Source organism: Habropoda laboriosa, unplaced genomic scaffold (assembly GCF_001263275.1).
Source record: "Habropoda laboriosa isolate 0110345459 unplaced genomic scaffold, ASM126327v1 scaffold89, whole genome shotgun sequence".
Classification (NCBI taxonomy): Eukaryota; Metazoa; Arthropoda; class Insecta; order Hymenoptera; family Apidae; genus Habropoda; species Habropoda laboriosa.
Window position 1 is genome coordinate 1,273,413 of NW_017100263.1, and position 26,289 is coordinate 1,299,701.

The 26,289-nt window shown below is 37.6% G+C and overlaps 1 protein-coding gene across 1 annotated transcript in view; it reads right to left on the reverse strand.

Annotated features, from left to right (window-relative positions):
• The window catches only part of LOC108573123 (titin-like), a 156,443-nt gene that overhangs the window by 48,154 nt on the left and 82,000 nt on the right, over window positions 1-26,289 (reverse strand). The window contains exon 8 of the mRNA XM_017935500.1: window positions 9,846-10,817. Coding sequence (XP_017790989.1) covers window positions 9,846-10,817 — 972 coding nt within the window. The remainder of the gene's footprint in view (window positions 1-9,845; window positions 10,818-26,289) is intronic.

The window sequence follows — 26,289 nt, forward strand, 5'->3', positions numbered from 1 at the left end:
TTGTGATACGTCCAGTACTTTTCAACAGTGTAACAATTTTTTTTATTGTTGACGATGTCGGTTTTGGTCTATTATTCTTCGCTAACTTCAGAGTACAATAATTCTGCTTCTTTTCGAATAGTCGAAGACATTTCTTATATGAACTTTATGCTCGTGACAATTAAGACAGTCTAATAAAATTCTGAATTATAGTAAAAAAAAAAAATTATATCTCACATTGTATTTTTTTATAACGTCATAGTTATAACAATAGTATCTCGTCCCTTCCTAAGAGTCTCTCTTGAACTAAACAGTTAAGTATTTGACTCACACGGGATAAACTGTCGAAGGTGCTACCAAAATATTGTCACACTAACGGATCTACCGAGTCCACAAAGCTCGTTCTTGACTTTCTGAAAGCACGTACTAAGCTGATCCTTCAGTTTTCGTGAAAAATTCGCAGACAGCCTGGTCACGTTATGTTTTCGAACGTTAATGGAAACTTTGTCACGAGAGGAGATTTTTGTAAGAAATGAGTGGTCTGGTATGTACTAGCGGCACGGTTAAGTAGTTTATCTTGCCGGAGGTATGCGACACGTGTTGGTTTGATTCCGCGGTTCTTCACGATTCTGCAACCATCACGAAATGACTTCGTCTAGCATATCTGTCAGAAAAAGTACTCCGACTCGGAGTAGGGTGGGCGTAAAATAAATTGAACTGTAAGGCGCTGTGCGACGCGCCTAGACAACGACCGCGGGATCTGAGCCGCAGGGGGCCCTAGACAAGGAGCAGCGCAGGCTGCAGTCCCACCCCACGGCTTGCAGGGCCCTCACGGCTGAAGAACCATATAAAAAGGGGAAAAAGGGCAGCGGCCCACAGAATATCGCACATAGCCATCGACGAGTGAACCGACGTTACTTTAAGCACCTGTAATTCCTTAACCTTGCAGAACGTTTCTACGTTTCCACAATAATATATTTTACTCAAAGTCTGTATCTACGTTATTCGGGCGACGTTCGCAGAAGAGTACGTTGAGGGTCTCGGGAAGAGTGAGGACGCGTCGTCCTGCCGATCGCTGTCCACAGGCCCAGGGAAAAACCCAAAGGGGCGAGCCACCCCCACCGAGCGCGCTGGGTCTGGCTTCAAGACGCTCGCTACACATTTCTCACATATCGTTGAATTAATTTCAACAAACGCTATCGTAATATGAACAAAAATATAACGTTCCATTAAAAAAAAATAAACTTCACTTTATCCACGAAAAAATTATTTGCATCACATTATGTCCCCCATCATACCAAACAACTTTTGTAAAGAACATTTCGATAGCTTCAGTTCCTTCTGAGGTATTCCAGCGTGTCCACTTAAAAAAGGCATTCTGTATATGTTAGCAACAACATACTTTTGAGGGTTTTAGAAGACAATTCGCCCGCCGCTATTTTGCTTTCGTACGACTTATGGCAGGTACTTACACTGCATGTGGCCAGAGAGAGAGCGTTTACGAAAGGAGCTAGTGATTCGAAGTCACGTAGCAATTGGGTGTCATAGGTTTGATTGTTTGGAAGAAGGCAAGCAGCCTGACGTTGCGTTGCTTTAAGAACGAATATTGTTCCTAAGATCTGGCCACGGAGTGGGGAAGACGAAGGTCTTCTGGTAAGAGGACTGTGAGGAACAGCACAACACTTACCCTACAACTTCGGAACAGGGTGAATGAAATAGTAAATTGGCCAACCGTATTATTGTTTAAATGAGAAAATGAATTATTCATGTTCTTATCAATAATACAAGTCATTGTCAGTTTATTACGTATCGTAGCTTTCAAAGATTTCAATTTATTTCGGGTAACGCGAAGAATTTTAAAGATCTTCTAAAGATTCGATTATGTCGATAAATTTTTTCCCCACTGAAGCAAGGTATATGAAAACTATTTAGAAAATAAAAGTTCGTTTAGGCCACATGCACCTTCTCAGGTTATTAGCGGTCTTTCTTTCTTTGTACATTTCTTTCATATCGTTTCTTACACGTATCTATAAATGTATGGTAACAATAGATAAATATAAAAATCTTTTGAAGAAATCTGCACATTCATTTCTCTAGATACTTACACATATTGCACCACCTATTGACATTGATTCACCAAGTCACTCTTAAGACGAATCCCATAACGCCGAAAACCAAGTTACTCATCGACCGCTGTCCCTTCGAAGTCCTGTCCAACAATTCGTCACCAGAACCAAGTTCACCTGCTCCCCCAAATCCCTTCCTTATAAGTACACCCAAAAAATCCTTCACGCGATCATTATAGAAACCAAGCGAGTATAGTTAAGAGCTGTCTCTTCCCTTCGTGAAGTTCGCGCCTTGTAAATTCGGAATCCGCGAGTATAAGTGTCGTCGTTAAAATAAAAGTTACATCGATATCAACTTTCCTCCCCGGATTCCAACATAGCTGTCAGATAAATAGCAGCAAAGAGTAACTAAAATGGCAATAGCAACTAAATTGTAGCTTGCTCTATTAATGGTCGTATACGTCAAGATAAATGGTCATGATAAACTACGAGGAAACGTGCGAGTTCATTTATAATTACATACCATATGTGTACTATTATTGAATAACTGATTTGCAAATTTGTTCTTTACATAATACTTTCGAAATTTATATACCTTCCTATTTAATCACACAGTGTATTCTAATTTCCTCTTTTCTGCAACGAGAACGTCCTAGTAGAACTGTTTGAAACTTATCGTAACGTTAAAAAAGACGACAACCGAATGCTACAGTGACTTAGCTTATTAGTACACTTCAGTACAGTACCGTGCGTGGTCAGAAAAATTTCACTCGTATCAAACGCGTCAAATGAGAAAGAACGAGATGTAGTTTCACAGCATACGAGCCGTTTTTTTGTTAAAGTGGTACAAGTCCATTTATTATATCGAGATACTTAAGTACTTGCGATTGAATTAATCGAAAACTATTGGCACAGGTTAATAATTTCGTACAATGTTTCTAAAAATGTAAACATGTTTTTTCTTAGCTACGAATAGACTTACACCACTTTCCAAAGAAGCATTTATGCAATAACATCTAACAGACAAACTTCTTTCGACGAGTTCACGAAGATATTGCCGGTGTATTGACTTTGTTACTATAAACATGAAAAGAATGCTGAACTCGTTTCTTTTCAAAATTGGACTTACACCACTTAAAAAAAACGGCTCATATCTTACACCTACACGCTTTTACTGCCCCCCTTTATCTCCAGTAATCTCCCAAAAGTAAGTTCTCCAGTTTAACGTAACATTTATAAATTGAAATGGCTCACCCTGTACATAAAAAACCGGAACCGTGTAAAAACTCAAGTTAAAACGCGGTTAAGCAACTCTTTCGTTCTTTGCTAAATCAGTTAAGACAGGTTGAGATATCGTACCACTACGTGGTACCTTTTTAGGCTGAGCAGTATTCAATAAAGAATATCGGAGCACGATGCACGGTGCACTTTATCAGTGAAACAGCGAACAGCCGAGGATTCGTAGGATACAGAATCGTTTGATAAGGCAAGTATGAAAAAAAAAGTTCGATACGAAATGATTGTACGAAAGGAAGGAATCAGGAATCGTACGATCTAGGAAGAAGGTTGGCAGTTTTGCAAGGCGGATCACAATCAGTGCAGGAAGTGCAGTGACTGGCACACGGTGGTGAAAGCCGAAGTGCAGCTGAAAGTGGGCCGGGTTCCCGAGCAATATAAAGAACGCGTAACAGTTTGAACATCCAATGTTTGACATTCATATTTATAAGTTGAACAGATATGGTATCGGTCGATGAATTCGCATCAAGCCTGAGCAAATTTCACAGTGACAAAACAGCGACGGTTTTCATTTGACAGAGTTCAGAAGAATCTTTCCAGAAGATCCACGATATAAAATTACTTTCGTGTCAAATTAGTCGTCAAAGTCGGTATTTGTGCGCGTGCAGGTTGTAGCCTAAAATGAAGAGTTTTTGCAGCAATCGAAGCGGGGCGTAGTAAGTAAGGAACACATGATAGAAAAGTGGAAGAAATACTGTACTTAAACACTGTCATCGCTGAATTAAAGCTTACGTTAAGTGAACAATTACGTACTTTTCTTTGAAGGGAACAGTGGACCTTCTGTAATGGTTTATTAACAATTGTACTAAAAGTATGTAAATTGCACTCGAACACTTTTGATATGGCTCTCCGCATTTCACGTTGATACATGTTGCGATATACAGCGTCTCACGAACTCTGTCCACTTAAATATCTTGGTTATTTCAAACAATACGAGAAAATGTTACTTAATATACAGCGTCTCACGAACTCTGTCCACTTAAATATCTTGGTTATTTCAGACAATACGAGAAAATGTTACTTACAGAAGTTGTAGGGTTTAAGAAACTACATAATATGGTATAAATGGTATTATTGCAAGTGGAGGCGTAGAGAAGATATAGCGGTCATCTGTTTTTTTAAATGGAATGTCCAAGTTTTTATGCTCAATTTCGATAGACTGGCGTATTCTGAGTATAAAAGTACTAAGGTGCATTTGTCAGGAAAATTTGCGAAACACCAAAATCACTAAGGTTATAAAACTAACAGAGTACATAATGCAAATTGCATCTTGTCCATGTTACAAATTGCCCACTGCACTACGTTTCGTTCATGCGTACTTACTTTCCTAGCTAGTACACAGCATCTTCAGAATTTCACGGAACATTTGTAACAAGATCGCGGAACACTAGTGAAGAACCACTGTGCTAAGGAGTCAATCGTTCATCAATCGTCAACGCAAGGCCGCGTTTACCATAAGGCGTAAGCTGGGGCCTCACTCTCTACGAGGCCATATCTTAACTCTTTACCTTCTGAACGCTCTGTGGACGCCCTTTGCCTGCAGAACAAACTCAATTGAATAAAATTTACACGTTTTTGGGCTATAATTGACCGAGTGCGCGCTACCAAATAATTCCGACTAACATGCCGACGGAAAGTACGACCGCAAAGAGTTAAAACTTTACTCCTCACAAACAACAATATAAACAACAGCCTAGCTATATTTGCACAATAAAATACTTATTTTTAGATATTAAATTCATAATATAAAAACAGCTTTTAGTTATTAATTTTTTGTTAATTTAACCGTTTGAGAGCCACGAGTTATTGCAGAAATTTGACCGAAAAGTGCCAAGCGGCGTGATCGCGCTTTTCATTCGATGTCGAAAAATGTCGAAAATTTTGTTTTAGAAATTTTCTCCGAATATGACTGGAAATAGCACGGAACAAAGGCAACATTGATGATTTTATAAAAAGAATAGAATAGAATTTACACTTGGTGGTGGCAATTTTCGACACAGAATGCGAGCACCTAAACGTTTAAATTTGAACCGATTTATTTTTATACTTCGTTTAATGCAAATATATGTATATCAATGTTGTTATTTTTATTTGATTAAAATGAGTTACTATGGAAACGACGACTTTCAGTTTCAATAAACTTAAAAAAAAAAATGTGTCTGAATTTGTTTAACTGAGATAGACTTGCTTTCTTTCGGGACCTCGTAATAATGTTACGCCTAGGGCCTCGAAAAGTATAAATGCAGTCCTGCGTTAATGGAATCGTCCGTCACTCGTTGAACACAATCGTTCGACAGCATTCATTCAAGTATGTAAAACAGTCCAACGTTCGGGTCTTCTTCCGCTAAACATTCCTTACACTTCCGTAATCATCGACCGGTCGAGGCGATATTACACGCTAGTCAATCGTCCAACGTTCGGGACGACGACAATATTAGCTGTCAACACCATTTGCTCTACCGCATTTTTAATAGTTACCCAAAATTAATTTGGCGGGTAACAGTCGCGACGCGAGTTCAATCGAAAACGGAACAGCGCGCCCGATCAAATAAGCCTGATAGCGGCATCGATATTTTCAAAGATTGACGATATATAAATATGACGGATGGATTGTCAAAAAATGCCGCCGCTAAATAAAACTACGCTTGATTTCGCGAGATGATTTCTGGAGGGGCGACGTAACTGTAGGACTGTCGGAGAGACATTCGTTTCTTAACCCTACTGCGTTCTTCGTTTTGACTGTACAACTTAAGACTTTTGGGTCAAAGAGGACCTAAGACCTTATGTGTGATAATTTTTATTTCCAACGCGACGTATGAACCTAGACAATAAACGTTTAAAATAATGTTAAGGAACGTAAACTTGATAACAGGAAAAATTACTAAAAATATAAAAAGGCGGTGGGTCAAGAAAGACCCGAGGACCGCTATAGGGTGAATTGAAATAAAACGAGTTTGTCAGACAATATTAATTTCTCATCGAGCTTGTTTTTATAACTTCAGTTTTGTTAAAAAATATTCCACCATTCAAAACATCTTGCTGGTAGCGTGCAAATTCGCTATGATGTTAAACCGACTTTATAGATATTTAAAACTCCAATTCGGACATTCACTCGTCGTCACGACGATTTTTACCCTCATTTCAAATGATACCCTACTACTCACAAGGGAACATGAATACAAATGTAACTACATAAAAGGAAGACCGACTAAGTTTGATTTATATGGTTACAAACAACAAATCTGCGAATGAAAAAATCAAGGACAGAATTCCATCTGTAATGGTGTTCACTGTTTAATTTCTATTCCTCGCGAGTGTCTATTAATTAGGCCAGTAAAGCTCTATAAAAATGATTTGAAGAAGATTCAATAAAAGAAAAATGAAGTGAAAATAATGGGACAGCTAAACCAGTCACTTCATTTGCATTGAAACTGCGGGAGAAACTAGATCAGCAGGTTAAGAAAAACTATCTCCAGTCCTAAATACATTTATAGAACCCCATGAGACTACTGAAACAACAAAAAGCCAATTGCTAGAAAGTTACGAATCAGGTGAAATAAAAAGTTGAATAAAATACCAACGAAATAACACGTTTCGATCAAATTTTCATATACGTCCTAACACTCGTAAGCGGCAACATTTACTGAATTATGTTAAAGCAAAACTTCATAGGCCAAGTGCTGCAATTCTGCATCGAGTTTTTTTGAATTACATCGCTAGTGCTGTTTTTAACCCTAGTACGGTCTTCGGGTCTTTTTTGACCCATCGCCTTCTTATCTTTTTAATTACTTTTGCTGTTATCAAATTTATGTTCCCTTAACATTACATCGAAAGTTCATTACCTAAGTGCTGGTAACAAAAATTGTTACACCTAAGACCTTTGGGTCAAAGAAGACCCAAAAACCTAAAGTGTACAGTCGAACGAAAGAACGCACTAGGATTAACCAGACTAGTTTGCAGAAGGTGATTGTTCGTTTAAGTGTTTATTTATTAGCCGATAATTAACGATTCATTACTCCTATAATTATTCAGAATTTTCTTAAAGATGTTTCTTTTTCCGCGTTCCGCCGCGGAAAATATAGTTCGACTTATATCCGCCCCTTTCACCTTACGAATAATTTGAGGAGTGTGTTGGATTCGATCTCAACTAACGAGTAATATACCTTTTGAAATTTCTCTACGAACTTTCCGAACAACACAATATATAATTCGTGGTTTGGGTTACGCGTGCAGGACTATCGGATGTGCCTAACCATCAGATTATCGCAATTCTGTAGTATCGGGGCCTCGATACTACACCCCCGAGGGAGTGGTTGGCGTAGCGCGCAAAGCCTCGGCTTGGTAAATTCGATTCCCGTTGAGTCTCTCGATATTTTTCCGTCGTCGGTTCCTACATATGGGGTCTCAGCCGGGATGGAGGCATCTACGGCTATACGAAGCCAGGAGGTGTGCGATGAAAACATGTTTTGAGGGTTGCACGTCTCCCAGAAATGCGTTGTTTCAGCTGTGTGCCCGAAAGGGTTGAGTTTGTTGAGTTGTGTTGCATTGAGGACATTCGAGGGTGAATAGCCGAGTGTAGTATCGGGGCCTCCATACCCAAAAAATAGGAAACCGACAAGGGAGAATAGCGAGGGAGTAATTAGCGTAGCGCGCGAAGCCTTGGCTTGGTAAGCCGAAGGCCCCGATTCCCGTTGGGGTCCCTCAACATTTTTCCGTCGGTTCCTACAATTCGTATCAGTCTTTCACATGGTTTTCGAGATTGCGACCTCATCTTTTTCTGTACGATGCTGCAATACTCCCTCAGGTCGTTTAAATTTACCTTTGTAAATTGCAGGGGCTGGTCTGCATGGGAAGTTACCGATATTCTTTACGGTCTGCTATTTATTTAGAGTGAAAAATGTCATAACTTTGCAAGTCTGACTTTCTATCACTGTTCAGATACGAAAACTTCGATTAATCTAGAACAGGGAACCGATTTCGTACTATCTTGTTACAATCAGCGAATTAGGCACGAGTTACTGTTTATGAAACAGTTGTTGGTTTAATTCAATATGCAATGAAATGGAAAATTAAAAGCTGCGGCATGAGTAATTTTAAAAACGAAAGAGCAACTCGTTGCTTTTTAAACGAACCTACAGCAATTATTGTTTGTTTATATCTAATGGAAATGCTCCGTTCTTCAGGTAACTGTTATATACAAGTCAAAAGAAAAATGTCGCGTTCTGAATAAAAAATATATACATATGTACAAAAAAAATCACTCCGTGTGACTTCCTTTTTAACAATGCCTTAAACGTATTTTGATGCAATGATAATTATGACCCGAATTTACATGGAAATGTTAGAATATTCGTGGTTTTAATAGAATGGTAAAACGAAGAAGAGGCCATTCTGCATGAAAAATAAACGAAAAGAGAAGAAAATAACGTACTTTTATGCGAACATGCGTCGAACGTATAGGCAAAAAAGATCGAGTATGTGATTACTTATGGAGTTTTGTTTAGTAATATCGTTAGGATGATGATAAGTAATTATGTATAGAATTTCACAGAAAATAGGATGAAATACTGAAAGAAATGTTTCAAAAAATTTTGGTTTAAAAGAAGGACCGTTGAAAAGTGTACATAAATCGTAATCGCAAAAAATGAATGTAAGATATAAATGTTCGTAATAGAATTTTATTGTTTCAAATTGCTTTTCCCTTAACGAACACGAACATTTACGACAATTTAATCTTTCAAGTTTAAAATGAGATTGCTTTCTATATCGATGCTAGATTTTCTAGATATGATATAGAAATGATTGTGCAACTCAGTGTAAATCCTCAATTGCAGCGCTTGCTCACAACGCGATATTACAAACGACATCCTATAGATAATAGTAGAGAAATAATGAAGTGTCCAAGAGAAAAAATTTGATTTCAAGAAAGCTCATGAAAATGTGTCGATTAGCACTGACAAAGACATATATGCACTTTCTAATTCTTTTGTCATTTTTTTCTCGAAGGAAAATCAACTTGAACTAATTTCTCTTTTTCATACGGAATTACTTATCAAATGTAACTTGCATTCTACAATACATCTTTTGCTCATCCCATCTTTATTACATCCTCTCTTTATCAGTGGAGCACGCGTGAATTTGACAATCTTTCGAACTTTATTTCACAAAATTGAAACACACTGTCTTATTCTACATGCGTTCACATGTGAAATAAAGATACTTTTCATGTAGAATCACCTCTGTGTCGATTAACACCGTCTATCACGCAACACACTGCGTAACTAAAACGATCGACATTACCCATAAATAAGAGCAATACCAGGCCCGAGAAAATCTTATCCGAGTAAACGGGGAAAATCCGTGGTTGAATTTAGTAATTGGAAAAATCGTATAACGACAAGAAACTGAATAAAACAACCTTACCGAGTACCCACATGCACTCGGCGATCAAAGAGGAAACGGATTGTTCGTAAAAACGCGGCTTAATTTGCAGTTCACACTTACTGTTAGCTTGCGGCGAGGGCGGAGAATCATCATAGTCCATTGGCTCGGCTTCATCGGCGACATTTAGCATGTCGCCAGTTTGCTGATCGTTCTCCACCTGTGTTTCTTCATCGTTCACACTCTCTCCGTGCTGTACGCGAATTTCGTTATCCATTTCCTCGCGGACATTCTCACAGACTTGGTTCTTTTCGATCGTGTTAAATATCGCGAATTCATCGGGAACACTATTATTATCCATCTTATCGTCCTTCTTATCTTTTTCATTGTCCTCGTCCTCGTCCTCGTCCTCGTCTTCGTCTTCGTCGTTGTCGTTGTCCTCGACTTCGTCCTTGTAGACCTTATGCGAAATAGCGTCGGTTAGCGGTTCGTGCGTAATGTTAGCGTTAACGTTGGCATTGGTCGATTCGTTGACGTTTATGTCGTCGAGAACGTTCGAGTCTTTGTCAGGCTGGTTTTGGTCGTGATTCGAGTCGTTGTCTTTGATAAGTCCTAAGCACTGATCCAGGACGGGCATAAATCTCGCGACCATCATGTCGACGAGGGCATCGCCGATGAGGCCGCCGTAGACGGGGCCGTCGTCGACGACAGTCTCGGGCCCTAGATCCGAATTGTCGTAGTCCGCGTCGCCGTTCTCGTGTTTCCCATTGCTGGCCGCTAGGATACCGTCGTCCTCGTGGTCGCGGTCGCGATCGCGGTCGCGGTCGTGTGGTTCCTGCGAGATCACCGTCTGTTTCAGGATATTCGAGTTGGTCGCGTTGTGCGCGTCGTCGATGTCCAGGAACGGTTTATCCTTCGAATTCATTTTTTCGAATAAATAACACACTTGTAAACGATGGTACCAATGGTTGTTCTGAGACCTGGCTGCTATTTCGTTGGCTGGTGTTAACAGGACCACAACCACCGTGATGTTATCCTTCGAACCTAAGTGCTTCGCCCACTGCAGCAGGATCTGGGGTGCGCGTTTATACCCGTCTGAAACGTGAAAACATATCTTGCTTAGCTGAAGGCAACGTCTTTATCGGTGGTACTGGTTTTTACACGAGCAATCAAAACGTTCGATCGATAGTTCGACCTCTTTGTTTTCTGTATCTGCGAGCGTTTAATGTTGTCTCTGAGATGAATGCAATAACCGATAGTACGAGCCATATACAAGATTAAATAAATAAATAGTGATTTTTTTATAGCCCAGTTTTGCGGCTTTAAAAATGAAAGCAACTAATTTCATGAAAATCAACGTAATATACCGCCATCTTCGATCATTCCTTCGACGTTTTCTATCGAGACAACATTCGACGTTCTTTTTATAGTTCTATAATACCTAATATGTACAATTTTCAATTTGTATTTATTCAAATTTCTCGTGTAATTACTTGCCCCTCGTGTAATTCTCATGCAATTATTAATACGTATTAATGAATCCTGACTTCTAAAATCGCAATTATAAAATGACGAGCTCCTTCGGTATCGCAAACACATGCTTATGTACTTATGTTAATAAAATAACAGAAGAGCAGAAAGCAATTCAATTTGTTTAAATTACGTTCTTACCTTAATTATCCATATAACAATTCATATATTTATTTCTCTGCGTTAAAAGAATGTTAATGTTATCCTGGAGCACAAATGGGACAATATGTCGCTACAAATTTCAAAATGAAATAATAAATGCAATTGCATTTTGTATTCATAGTGTTTCGCTAGTGGACAAAAGACCGAGTCATAGAAAGTGGATTCTCTTTAAACCATTAAACGTCTTCCTCTGCAGCTTATTACCAATTATAATTAAGGAAGAGATGTAATCTATCTCAATTGTATGATTCATCCTGCGATAGTAATCGTTTTACAGAAGACAGAAGTCTGACGAAATGTACTTAGATGAATATTTGAAAGGTACTTCATAAATTTAACTATCTTTTTATATTAAATTCTTCACTTTGAATTCAATTTAAGTTACAACTTTGTTTCAATACAGGGCACGTAATTTTTGTACGGAACAATTCGTATATCCAAGGAGGCTCTGTTGTTAAAACAGTTCAAAAAATGACTGCACTGCTTCGTTATTAACAAACAATAATTTTGTTATATCGATGCGTTCGTTTGACTTTACGTTACATTCTTAATTCGTTACAATTTTTTTTAACGAAGAAATTCTTCGAATTATAATTCGAACTGAAAATTCACAGTCAAAACACTAAATTACTATGCTTGTTACTTAAATAGTATACAACCGTATTCGTGAACGCCTTTTCCCCCGACATAACAGCTGTATATGGCATCTGAGTCAGCAATGAGAACCGTGATTCATACAGACCGAAACATGCTGATGCGAAATTACGTAATTCTGATTATTATATTGCCGGTCTGGCCGCGTGATGTAATATTCCGCGTGCAACGCTAGAAATGTGTAATACAATAAGAAATGCCCAAGACCAACAATAGACACTTATTCCCATAACATAATTATCTTTTAATAGAATTTTAGCACAACAAGTGGAAGAAAAAGTTATTTTCTGTAGGTTAGCAGAATTTTGCAGAGAAGCAAAAAAATGGTAGAACATACCGACGGTCGATATATCTCGGCACGTATGCATACACACGAAGGAACGACATCGAAAAACTTACGACTGAAGAAATTTAGAGCAAAGGAATAGATAGCGTTCAAGTACTATTAGTAAAAAAAATATATGATAGTTGAAACAATCAATCGATTGTTCGATCTCGTTACTCTAATATTGTTATACGCGAGATTTATACGAAGAAAAATATGTAGCTTCGTTAAAGAAGAAAAGGAATGTAATAACATATTATGTCCAAAATTAAATAATCAAATTGTGCCAGTATGTTATACAGGGTGAGTAATTTAAATCGGTCCGCGCGAATATCTTCGAAACCATTGATGACATCATTTCTTGACATAAATAGCTTAATAGTTTTTTATAAGCAACGGCGAGCTGCGTGAAAAAATAATTCTATTTAAAAAGAAAGAAATTTGACCTTCGTATGAGCGGTTTTTTTTTTAAAAGTGCTATAAGTCCATTTATTTTTATATTGAGGTATTTAAGAGTTTGCGTTTGAATTAATTAAAAAATATTGACAAACGTTAATAATTTCGTGTAATGTTTCTAAAATTGTAAACATGTTAAATTTTATTATGTGATAATAATTATTAACACAGTGTTTTCTTAGCTACAAATGGACTTAGACCACTTTCAAAAAAAAGCATTTATGCAATAACATTTAACAGTTAAACTTCATTTGACGAGTTCGTGGGGATATTGTAGTGTACTGACTTTGTTGCTAAAAATATGAAAATAAAATATCCACGTTTAGCTGAATCTAGCCTTAACTCATTTTTTTTCAAAATTGGACTTATGCCACTTAAAAAAAAAAAACGGCTCGTATGTTCTGTATATGCCTACATACAAAGAACTTGCATCAAATTAGGTACCTACTATTGATAACGTTCAACTTTTATCTGAAACATTCTTCCTTATCATCAACGGTTTCGAAGATATTCGCACGGATCGATTTAAACTACTCACCCTGTATAATTACAGGTCTGAAAACGTTTTATTAAACAGTTATTAGAAGAAATAATTAGACGTGAAGAGAATAGCGTTAATGAAACACTGTTACTATAAGAGTAGAAAGAAACAAAGTCACGGTAAAAGTTTGGGTATTAAATTTATTGTTTCAATAATATGGAAATGGACGAAATTACTTTCTTATTTTTCGATACAACATGATAATGAAAACTTTCAATAATTCGAAGGTGGTAGACACTGGCGAAATAAACAGATCAAATAAACGCTTACTCTTACATCGCAATACATCAACAGCCAAAATTTCATATTTTCGTTATAATATTTTAGTAAAGCGTTTCCCAATTACATTTTCCTTTTATTTCGTCTTAGAAATCATATTCACGCAATCTGCTAGCTTAACTTCGGAACACCCTGTACAAATGATTAAATTTGTAGAAACTATTTCACCACAAGCGTACAGATTCTTAAACTATTTCAATTCTCCCTCTGTTACTTTCTATCGTAGTCGCGCGTGGGAAAGAAGTTACACTCTGTCCCAGTTTCCAGAGTCAGTCGGTACATTACCAGTAGAGACCGTTTTTAACAGGTCACCCTGTATAGTCGCAAAAGTATATTCCGCTCAACGCGCGTCCCTGAATGCAAGTGCATTGACCTATGTGCCACGTCTGCGTAGGTTTCCTTCCCACCCTCTTCTTTACCCCAACGTGTTTCTTCTATTTTCCCTCGACCAGTTCGTTTCTAGCTTCCCGATTTCGGTGTTTCGTTTGCGTCGGTGACTTCATTGCGACAGAAAGCATTCACCGCCACCCTTTCCCGTCATTAATTTTCCTTCGGTCTGCCTTTCCACCGCATCGTCCAATCGGCTAGCTCTCCACCTCCTTCGAAATTATTCTCGACGAGACTTGCTGCTCGCCCTTTGCACCGTCGAACTTTCCAAGTAATTTAGGCCTAGCATCTGATGGATCGAAAAGGAACGAATTCAACAGACGCTACGGCCTGCGTAGAAACCGAGCGATATTTCCGAAAATGAGTCACGATGTTAATAACAGAGTTCGATTGATTCGAGTAATTTAGCAAATTGTACGGTTATCCGGCGTTACTTTATCCCTTTAAAGTTTTTATAAATAGCAGTATCCAGGGCCGCGTTTATAGTTTTGGAGGCCCCGGCGCAGCATTATTACGAGGCAAAGGATCAAGTCTTATATAAATTTGGTGTTTCCATTTTCAGCGGCCTCTTGTTTTTATATTATAAAATTAATATGTACAAATAAGTATTTTATTTTGCAACTATAACTAGGCTATTTTTTATACCGTTTGTGAGGAGTAAGGTTTTAAAAGGCGGACCCAGTGAAGCTCCCAGCGAAGAAATAACCTCCAATAAGGGTTTTAAATATTAAATTGACAACATTGAAGGACAAATTGGACTTAAGCTTGAACCGCCTGCGGTAATTCTCCAACGTTTATTTAAAATTTACAGAATATTTTCAAATTATGCGTACATACCAGTACGCATATTTTTCTACCTTTTTGGAAACAAACTGGACTAAATGTGCGTTTCAGTGTCACGTGCATTAACATTGCATACGAATGAAAATAAGGAACGGCATGCTGTCAGATTTTTCATGTCTCGCTTCTAATTTCGATTGAAATACTATTATTTCTTTACGTACACATACTAGATGTTATTGCATGATAACAATTTTCAAAAGAGAAAAAAAAAATACGTAAAAATTGCAATGTGAAAGGGAGCCATTGTAAACACAGACGCTTTCGCTAAAGCACAGGACCAACTTGGAAATGAAAACACTTCGAAATGTTGAAAATCGATAAAAATATAATGCGTTTTGGCCAAGTGAGTTGCGGAATATCAGCTTTTTTCTATAAAAATAATATTATTCAAAACATGCTTGCTTTATATGACAAAATTGTGGAACCGCTGCTTTTTTTAACTATTCTTTTAACTACCGAATTTTTATGAAAATAAAGAAAATGGGGGTAAATTTGAAAAAAGCTCGTCAAATGGTCAAGTGTATGATGTGCTTCAAAGTAAATTTAGCTAAATTCACATTGTAAATTTCTAAAAATATAATAGTTGATAAAGAAGTAAAGGACACATCGTGTGAAAGTTTTTTAACGCATCTCTCAACGCTTCTCCAAGATATCTCAAATTGAATTTCAATGTTTACACACAATCTTATAAAGCAAGCCTGCCTTTATCCCATTCCCAAAAATTAAGTCAATATTTGCTGCAGTCTTTTTTTTTAAGGATTCTCAAAGTAATGTAAAGTATGAAAAAATCGACATTTCTTCAAGTGTCTACAGATCTAATACCTACACTTTAGGACGATTTAAATATTTCCTACATTTCTCCTGCCAACACGTTCTTTTGACACGTTACACATAACAATTAATGAACTGCAATATACAAATATTGCAGTGTGAACAAATACTCAAACAGTTGCCACTTCAAGTGAAAATATTATCTAAACACTAGCTTATAGTCTGTCATAAAATCATAGCGTTGTTACTATTAAACGAAGGAATTTCGTCGGTTTATACAGGATGGTCCACCTAACGCCACCATCTCAATTATTTTCATTATTAGTAGACCTCCCCGAATTTTGTTGGTCATAGGTACGGTTTCAAAGGATCTCCAAGGCAGTGACCTTAGATGTGTTCTATACCCTTTCTTTTCAAATAAGTTTTCACAGTCACGTTTAATCTTTTTATGTATAAATTGTACGTGTATATCACGAAATGTATTATATTGCGGTCGTTGACAGGCAAAAAAAAAAAAATTATAGATTATACATAGAAAAATTGAACGTGGCCTTGAAAACTTATTTTAAAAAGAGACTGAAAGAGACAGAAATCCTATTCATCCGTGACAAAAAGTTTTGATCTAGCCACTAATAACAAGATAATTGAGGTGGTCCCACTGTATATAATTTCTACAAAGGGATTATACACTGTAAACTGACACCGAGTATACGTTGTAGACTATAAATTAAATTGTCCTTTGCCAACTTATTAACAAACTTAATTAATTTACTGTCGTAATTTGCACGAAAAATTGTTGCGCATGTTTAAACATACAGAATAATACAATTTCATTTTCAAATTGTTGAAATCACAACTCCTGACGTAGTCATGTTAATTATTTCCTTTAGAGAATTAAGCAAACGACGCAAAATTAGACGTGACACAATCTAATCTCCATGAAAATGTGCTGCCAGTGTTAACAACCGTTTCTTATGGGCGCTTAAGTCGTGACACGAATACTACTCATAGATTATTCAACGGTCATTCGCTACTAAATGCCTCGTTCCGCCAGAATATTGTTGCACAGTGATCAAACGGACTGTAACATAAAATCGAAATCGATTCCTTTTCTTTATGAAGCGAATTATGCACCGCGATCGAGGACAATCGAGAAATGTGGCCTTATCTGCAAATATTTTGCCGAAAGATCATTTATCCAATTGGGACAATAAGGTTTACAAATTGATGCAAATGGAGAAGAATTGCCATTCCTCGAAAAGAATAAATTGAACCATCAAAAATAAGCTATTCGTTGAGAAACGTAAATATTTATATTAGTGCTATTTTTATTTGTATATAGTGCAATTTTTTACATCTTGCACAATTTTCTGTGGAACGAAGTTACTTCACTTTCTTACACCGTTTTCTTATTTTGAAATTTGAATGTAAACGTACATACTTCGGATTTACGAAACATTTATGCTGCAAATTTTGTAGTCTTTTCCGTATTCTGGTCTCCTTTTTTTTTTTTGCAGCGAAAGAGAAATGAAACGCTGAACTAAGAAATGGTAAACTAATGACTTTGACGAACGTTTATAGTATGGCGTCTTTTCGTGTTCTTTGAACAGAAAAATTTATCAAAAACTGCGAATTAGATATTACCCGATGTTGCTTTTCTTAGAATTAAAGAATAGGGCGCTATTCATTGGGTCGGTATTTAAAATGAAACATCAGTACATAATATAAGTGGACGGTATTACATCGATTAATAAAAAAATTGTCAGCATTTTCATTAAAATATCAATAAACGTAATAATTTTTCAATATTTCAAATAGATGTGTATAATAAAATATCCTAACCTAACCTAACCAAAAATTTAAATTTTATCGACCGAAAAACAAGTTAATACCGACCAAATAAACAAAATTGCATCGACAAAATGAGATTTAATACCGACAATTAATTGCGTACTTATACCGACCTAAATTTTCGTTTTTACCGACTATTTATTCGAAAAAATACTTACCATTGATTGATAAAAATACCGACAAAATAAATAGAAGTGTAAATAATACACCATGTTACTCAACAATTATCAGGAATAAAGAGCAGGTGAACGTTTTCTTCCAAAAAATCATTTAAACCTTTCGCTAAAACGGCGCAAAAGCTGAAAAGAACTTACTGCAACGGGAGAACGTGCTAACATTACGGTGAGAAATTACCTCTTCATCGTGCAATGTACTGCACAAACGAGAAGAGTTTAAATTACACGGAAATATTGGATTACACGTACCACGGTAATGCAAGTGGTTGGACAATAGACAGTTGTGTTAACACCAGTCCCCTTTATTCTGTATTGAAAAGTAGCTTCCTTGTGACATGTTTCTGGAAAGTCTTGGAACAGAAAGAACCGGTCGGATGACAGTGTGCGATACTCGCGATGAATTTCTCAACAGATATGTCCTTTGAAGTTGTTGACATATAAACAACAAAATCGACGAGAAGTGATAAGTGTATCGCAGTATCAGACTTAGCAAAAATATCGCACACATGATTTTAGAAAAGGGAGCGTTTGAAGATTTACAGATTTTGCGCTTTCATCGTACAGGGTGGGGCAAAAGCTTTGTCCACCTGGGATATTTCTGTTATTTGTATTAATATAGACAAATTTTATATACGTGAAAAGGGGACGTAGTATGACATAAATACATTTTACGTGGGTGCAGGCGTAGAGGCGATTTCAACGTCATCTCTATTATTTTCAATGGGTTGCTGTATTTCTTTTTTTAACGCTTGCTGTTGTGACGATTTCAGCATGCTATCGTTAAAAGTCGTTCAAGGTCAAATATGGTGGTAAAATAAATTTTTTTACATCGCAGAAGATGGTTTGTGTCTAAGTTGCAATTTTTGTATCGCTGAATCACCAGTGTAGTCGGTATTTCTCGGTAGACAACATTTTCGAGTGTTCTCCACAGAAAGAAATCTAACGGGGTTAAGTCCGGAGAACGAACTGGCCACGAAACTGATCCTTCACGATCTACCCATCGATTTGGGTAAAGTTCATCGGGTAAACATCGTCTTTTACACAATCTCTCATCGAAGTTTGACGAGTTTCTCCATAAATAAGGACACTATCCACTTGTTCTTCGAAAGAAACCTTCATCCTGATTATCACGGCGATATCTGACTCAGCAATCGATTAACAATGTCTACCCATATTCCACGCAATGTCTCGAATTGCCGCAATATTTACATTCGTAGCTGTACGTAATGTATTATTAGAACGTAAACATTGCGGCAAGACTATCTGTTTCCATAAAAGTCAGAGTCAATGAATTACAGCATTCGTTAGAATAAACCTAGCGACGATAAGATATACTCGCAGTTCCACCATTTGAAAGTAATAGCAATTGTTTCACGATATTCGCTGATCCTGAATGACGTTCAGCCACTTGACTTATGATTTCTTTTCCGAGCGTAATCTATTTACCGTCTCAGTGCTGTATTCGACGAGAAAAGCTAATGTATTATAGATTAATTACATTTGATAATCCTCAGTCTTATAAACTGAAACGAAAGTCAGAATTAAAATTAATTTTTCTTGCTAATACAACTGTTTTTATCGCGTCTTGACCACGAGAATCTGTGCCACGTTATGTATGCCATAGCATGCTGAGATCGCTGCAACAGCAACAATCAATCACACAGCGATAATATAGAATCTTATTTAATAAAAATACTCCACTCACGTGAAAAGTATTTACATGGAATTATGCCCTTCTCTGCATCATGCAAGTTTCGTATAGAACATTTTTCCGTATTATTACAAATAAACGAAATTTTCCAGGTTGTAGCGCACCCCGTAAAGAGGGTAGTGCTCCGAGTGGCCACCAGAGTAGCGCCCTCGTCACTTCCCTCGTCACCATCCCTTATAGACTCCCCCACTATCTCACTCCCCCACTCCATCAGTCTCGCTGGCCCAGGGGACCCCCAGCAAGGATAAAAAGAGGGCCGATCTACGATTTTTATGGACAAAAACGGATACTTGCTCCAAGACGCTCCCTTGTGTGGACATCGAACGGACAAAAATCCTGCCTGGCTCCGACTTTGCTCCCTGGCGTGGACAAATCCGGACCACGAGGCAACGTTTAGATCCGTCTACCCAGTTAACGTTTCCGCGCCCTTTTGGTGAACGTGCGATAGTGACCGAGTGACAAGGACAAACTCGAAAACAGACGTTTAACGCTGCAGACGAGTGCGGTAGCTCCGATAATAGTTGCACAGTGTTCTCGTGAGGTTGCGATATTTAAGTGTAGTCAGCCCGAACCCCACACAACCTAAGACGCGAAGATCCCGCACTATAAGGTGTTTTTTCTCCACCACGTACGTGTGAACATTGCACAATACAATTTATTACGTGCAAAATATTTGCCAATTTTAGTACCAGAGCAGGCAAGTATACAATCCCATTATCGCGTCCTTTTTATCAAATCAATCACTGTGATGTAATTAAAAAATTGGTACAAGGACTACTGTCACTTAAAATCGTACACCTAGCAGTTCGGCCGATTTTCTGCAAACACCTCCCCAATCTCCTGTAACTGAACATGTGTGGAACGAATTAGACAGGAAAGTACGATTACACGATATTACAAACGAAGGTCTTAGAAAAGCTTTACAAAAGGAATGGTTAAATGTAACTCCCCAATTTTGTGAAAATTTGGCAAAATCAGTTCCTCCAGAAAATGCATTTGGTTACCCTACGAAATATCGATACAAGTTATTGTAAAAATGTATCTAATTCTTTCTGTACGAGTTTCATACGTAATGACAAATTTTGTCTAATTTACCAAGTATTACTAAACATTTTGTTATAGTTTTGCTATATGCCTGGCGTATGGGGTTTAATCGTTCAGTACAATTTTCACGGACGAACCGCTAGGTGTACGATTTTAAGCGACAGTCACTGCAAGTAATTGTTCTGTAACTGTAACAGCTTAAAAAATAATTTAAGCAGTCTGCGTTTAATGTTACGCACATTTTTGCACAATTTAATCCACCATAGGGGCAATTTCAGCATTCAAATCGTTACTACGGGCAATGTCATGTGCCAGGTCCACGGAAATTCGTGTGCGGTGCCGAATGAACTACATATCATCGATCGACCGGCTAGAAAATGGGCGTGACTGCCGGCAATTGCACGCATCTTATCGAATCGCGTGGACATCCGGCCGATCGATAACAGAGCCGGTCGCACGAATTACTCTTAATTTCTTCCACACGAGAAGCAAAACGTAATTAAAGATTGGTCACGAGACGTGGATTCACGCCTAGGGGATTCCACGTAGGGTGGAGAGTTTCGATCAATTTTTCCAATCTCGTATATACAGGGTGACCCATTTTAATCTATATATGCTGGTATTTCGCAAAGTACGTTGACTTGCTTTTAGGAGATTAAAGAAGGAGTAAGGGGGACGGTGAAGCGTGTAAGTGTAAATTCAGTTATATCGGAGGCATTAAGAACATTTGAAAATCAGTTGGACTTTTTTAACCTCTTGCGCTGGAAGTTGATTTACGAAATTGAAGCGAGCTACAGTTACATATTTGGACACACTTTAGAACAGTATAACTTCTTTTTAATTGGACCCAATGGCTGGAGTTCTTTTGAGAAGTTAAGAGGGTTAGTATATTAAATAACGTGTGCAAAAAATTTGGAAAAAGTTGGAAATCGCCAAGAAAATTGTAAAGGTCACTTTTTTTTATCCGAGCCCGTAATGAAAATTTAAAAAATAGGTTTTGTAGATATACATGTGTTGAAAATTTCATCGAAATCGCATTTTTTAAATTTTCATTACGCCCTCAGATAAAAAAGTTGTACAAAGTGACTTTTACAATTTTCTTCGCGACTTCCACAAATTGCAATTTTTTTCAAATTTTTTGTATACGTCATCTAGTACACTAATCCGTCTAATTTCTAAAAAAAAACAGCTCGAGTAGTTTGGTCGAATTTTAAAAAAGTTAGTGTTCTAAATAGTGTCCGAATATTGATGTGTTATGCACTTCAAAAACACTTTAGAAGCAGATAACTATGGACGTGTGTCGCGTTCCATCGCAAGAGGTTAAACGCGTACATTCTTCTCTGTACGATGATAGAGCGTAACGGGATAAGTTCAACGACTCAGTGTGCTGCACGATTTTATTGAGAAATAGGAAAATGTAACTAGGTAATGTAGTAGCTATACGTCTTCACAAATGTTCGCGAATCATTGCGCCGAGCAGTAGTACATTAGAGCTGTTCGAGTACTCGGAAAAAGCGAGCCGAGATATACCCGGTTCGAATAACCGATCCGATCCGAGCGGCTCGAAAGGATAGAGTAGCTCGAATGTTCCGAGCGGCTTGAAAGATCCGAGTAGCTCGAATATGTTTCGGGAAGATCGAAATTTCCGAGCTGCTCTACTACGTCGATTATCAGTCCTTCGAAGAAAATGTGTATAACAGTAATTACTTTATAATACGAGCTACTAGAGTTTTCCGATTTCTCGGATCGGACAGAAAACCGAGTCTCAGCTCGGTTCGAATTTCAAGCTCCTCGAATAAGTACGTGCTTGAATACGTCTCTTGAAGATATCTCGCACAGTCTTCAGCATTTCTAAATTAAATTCGTGCTTTTAAATACGTCAGAAATTCTTTCCTTCGTATCTTCCATACTTGTTGGCTGACAAGTTAAAATTAACGTAGTACCTTCGTGAAGAAAAAAGATTCAGCGGAGCTAGACCTAGAAATTCTGGGCGGTCGCACCAAGAAATCTCCAGGACTAATCCGACAACGGGGGAAATTTGCATTTAGAACGAGCATCGTAGGACTATGTTGCAAGATGCCTAAATGCGCCAAATTATGGCGAGATCGATTTGACGAGACACGAATGAAACTGTCTGTTAGAGACCTGTTAGGTCAACCGGTAAAAATGCAAAACCACAAGCGTATCAAACGATACGTTTATCCTAGGAAAGTGATAGATTGTTCAAGGTGCGAATAAGCAATATGTGACTACATTTTGCTGGAGGTGGTGCCTGAAAGGCACCGAACAAGGTATCACGAAAAATTTGATTTTTTCCCTAACATAATCTCTCTCTCTCTCTCTTTTTGAAAAGAGTGTCTTGCAGGATAAAGCCTGATACTCACTAGCGGTCACGGTATTAGTTAGATCACGTCAAGTCAAGCACCGGTAATCCAACGAGAGAATTCACAGCGCGCTGTTCGGTCAAGTCAAATGAAAAAATCTGTTGACCATGGAGTTGGTGGCACTCCGGAGAGGATTTGGCTTGATCTACTGAGAACGGTCGACAGTCGAAAAGAATTTGAGACAAAAATGAAGGAGACTACCGACAGGATTTGATTGTTTCTGATCCTTGGTAAAATCCTAAACTGTGACTGATTGTAATCCGACCATATTTTGACCATTACTACGAATCAGGTTTAAGTTCGTGGAGTTGAATGCTGTTTTTCTCGAATTGATTCAAGAGTGAAGCTTTAACTTCGATTATTGTTACATTACTTGGAAAGAGCATTTTTTCAGCTTTACAATGAGCACAAATACAAAGTATGATTTTTAAAGAGGGCTAAAGCGTTAGTACTGAAATGGTGACTTGTCCGCTCGTTGCAAGTTCAATTTATTAAAACGTTAATATTAAACATCCGAGACAACAAGTTAAAATCTGACACAGCCTAATCGCGAGAAGCAGATAATCGGCGACTATGAGCGCAGAATTGTGCATTTTTAAGTGGAATAATTCGAATGCAACAAAGTATTAAAATTATTATTTTAATTACTATTGTTATTTTTGTACGACTTTGCTGTATTACATACATACAATATATGTATCTTTTTAGTGTTTCCAATAAAATGACATTAATTTGTAACTTATATTCTTATTAAATAAGTAACATTTGTCGTCGTTATTTACAAAAATCTGTTTGCTTTCTCTTTACTAAACAAAGATGATTTCTGTACTACCTGTATGCTGAATTTTCTCACTAACTGTACGTTCTTGCTGACTTCACCTACGGTTTCGTTTTTTTCAAGGAAGTCATGCAACGAATAAGGTCGTTGAAATATCGTCCTCGATTGTCTCGTTACGCTCTATCGCGTACCGAACGACGAACATCGCTAAAAATTCGACAAACGGTCATTTTATCTACTACCATCTCGATCACTTTTTTAACCATTTACATACAGTTAATTCGGCGTGTGAGGTACGAGCAGCACTTTGATAAACAATTCCAAAAAATTACGTGTGCGCAGCAATGCTGCTATAATCAGGCAGGAGCTTCCAAACTTTTCGACAATGATGTGATATTATTTATAGCGAGTGTAGAAAGTATTCATACACTAGTCAATTTGAACGAAACCATAGAAGAAAGAAATTTAGAAACTTAGAAGAAGACCAAAATATAAAAGAACATGTAATTAGGTTGCAATATGTTCAGAATTTCGAGTTAGCGACAATCGTTTGCGAAAATTGCGCTTAACCCACTTGCCTTATGATTTTTTTAATCGCTATGTAAGTGTTAAATTGAGACTGAAGTTGGAGCAAAAGTACGAATTTAATCCTTTTGTCACATCTTGGTCATAATCTGCACCACGAGTGTGACTCGTCATTATAAGACAAGGGATTAAACCCCATAGATCCTTGTTGTCGATCGTTCCCTTACACTAAAAATAACAGTAGAAAATCATAAACTCTTAACAATTTGAATACATTATACGGTACCTACTACTGCAAGAATTACTTTCTATCGGAGCAGGTTTATCGGGCATGCATATACCGATGTTTAACTCGAAGTCTAACATATTCGGATTACAACGGAAAGTAGAAAGCAACGAAGTGTTCGAGTTATTAAGAAAAGAAGCACAACTGCAATTTGAACGATTTCATCCGCTCTAAAGTCTGTGTATCAGTAATCAGAGTGATTTATTCAAATCAGCTTATTCGTTAACGAATGAAAAGAAAGCGGGCCACTTTGCTTCCAATCGCAGGCAAAACTTCCTGCTGTGAAGCTTTACCGCCTTCAAACTATTACTATATCTGAGCAATATGAATTATGTAGGTGGTACGTGCATAAATCAAGACCCGCTTGCGGAACGATCGTTGAACCAATGCTCATCGGCCCTGACCGTCAGCATAGCTAGTCTTCTTCGCAATTTTTCCATCAAAATTTTAGTATGCACGATCCAGCTCCCGTTTTACACAAGTGTTGCCGCTATTAGAAGCATTTGGGAAAATATTAAGTCGTCTGATATTGTACGAAATGTCAGACTTTTCAGGGAAGATCGTTTCTTCAATTCGAAACGCAGGACTTTCCAACACTGGATTGATCGTTTCAGCGATCAAATCCGACATTTCGTATTATACGACTTAATACACATGGGTCGCGCCAAGAGTTTTTCCCTTAAAAAGTTATATTTACGTAGTTCGTTGTTTTAGAAAACGTTTATGTGTAACAAAATATTAGGTCATCCCATGAGTTCATGTCGAATTTTGTAATTTAGATCGATATTTCTAACGAACCTTTAAATTTGATAAAAAAATGTGAGCGCCTTCTCATTGCACAACTTTTTCCTATCTTCTTTCGATAAGGTCATTACGTCGTCGCTATAGAATTTCCTTGGATTCTCGTCAAAATTATTTTCGCTTTTGGAACGAACTTATGGAATGTCCTAATATTATTATCGTAAACTAAACTTCTAAGATGTCCCCACAAATAAACATCCAAAAGAGTGAAGTCAGGAGAACGAGCAGATCATGCAATTCGCCCTTCTCTGCTTGTAATTCAACGTGTGACAGCTATTTATGAGAAATTTCGATGCAAACAAGGAGTGTTTGAAAGGAAGAGTTTCCAGACCTGTATTTATATGACCATTTTTCATCCATAGGAAGAGTGAAATACGGCATACGTGGTGGAAGAGCGAAAACATCGACGCAGAGTCGTGCGCGTCTTAGGGTACCTGTCCATCTCAGAGTTTCTTACGATAGGTGCTCTCGAGAGTACTCTCAAACTGTGTATCCAGCTCTTCGCCGACACTCTGAATACTCTGTACACTGATAAATTTCACTCTCGCGCCCAGCTTGTGACAAGTTTACTCTTAAATGGACAGGTAGCCTTACAGAAGGCCCCCAAATCACACGCGCTCAGTGAAAGACACTTCTAGCGGCCGAGCGACGGCTGTGACCGGATCAGTATAAACCCGCACAAACCTTCTTTTGCTTTTAGGATCCTGTACTTAACCCTTTGCACTCGGTATGCCAGTTGCACTGGCATATTACGATCTTTCCTGCAACTCGGTAGAGTATTGGCATAGAAGATTATAAAATGTAAATGTACCTGTAAATTGATATATAACCGATAAAATTTGACGTTTATTATTCATATCGAACAAGTAATTGTACAATTTTTATCCGAAATTCTGTCCATAATTACCGAGTTACTGGAACGAAACCATAAAATCCTTGCGGGCCTATGTCGAGTCTGTTTACCTCCAGATATCATATCATGATAAATTATAAATGACAATAAACCATTTTTTATGCATTAATATTATACTGGAACTTAGTATTTTATAACTAATATTACGCT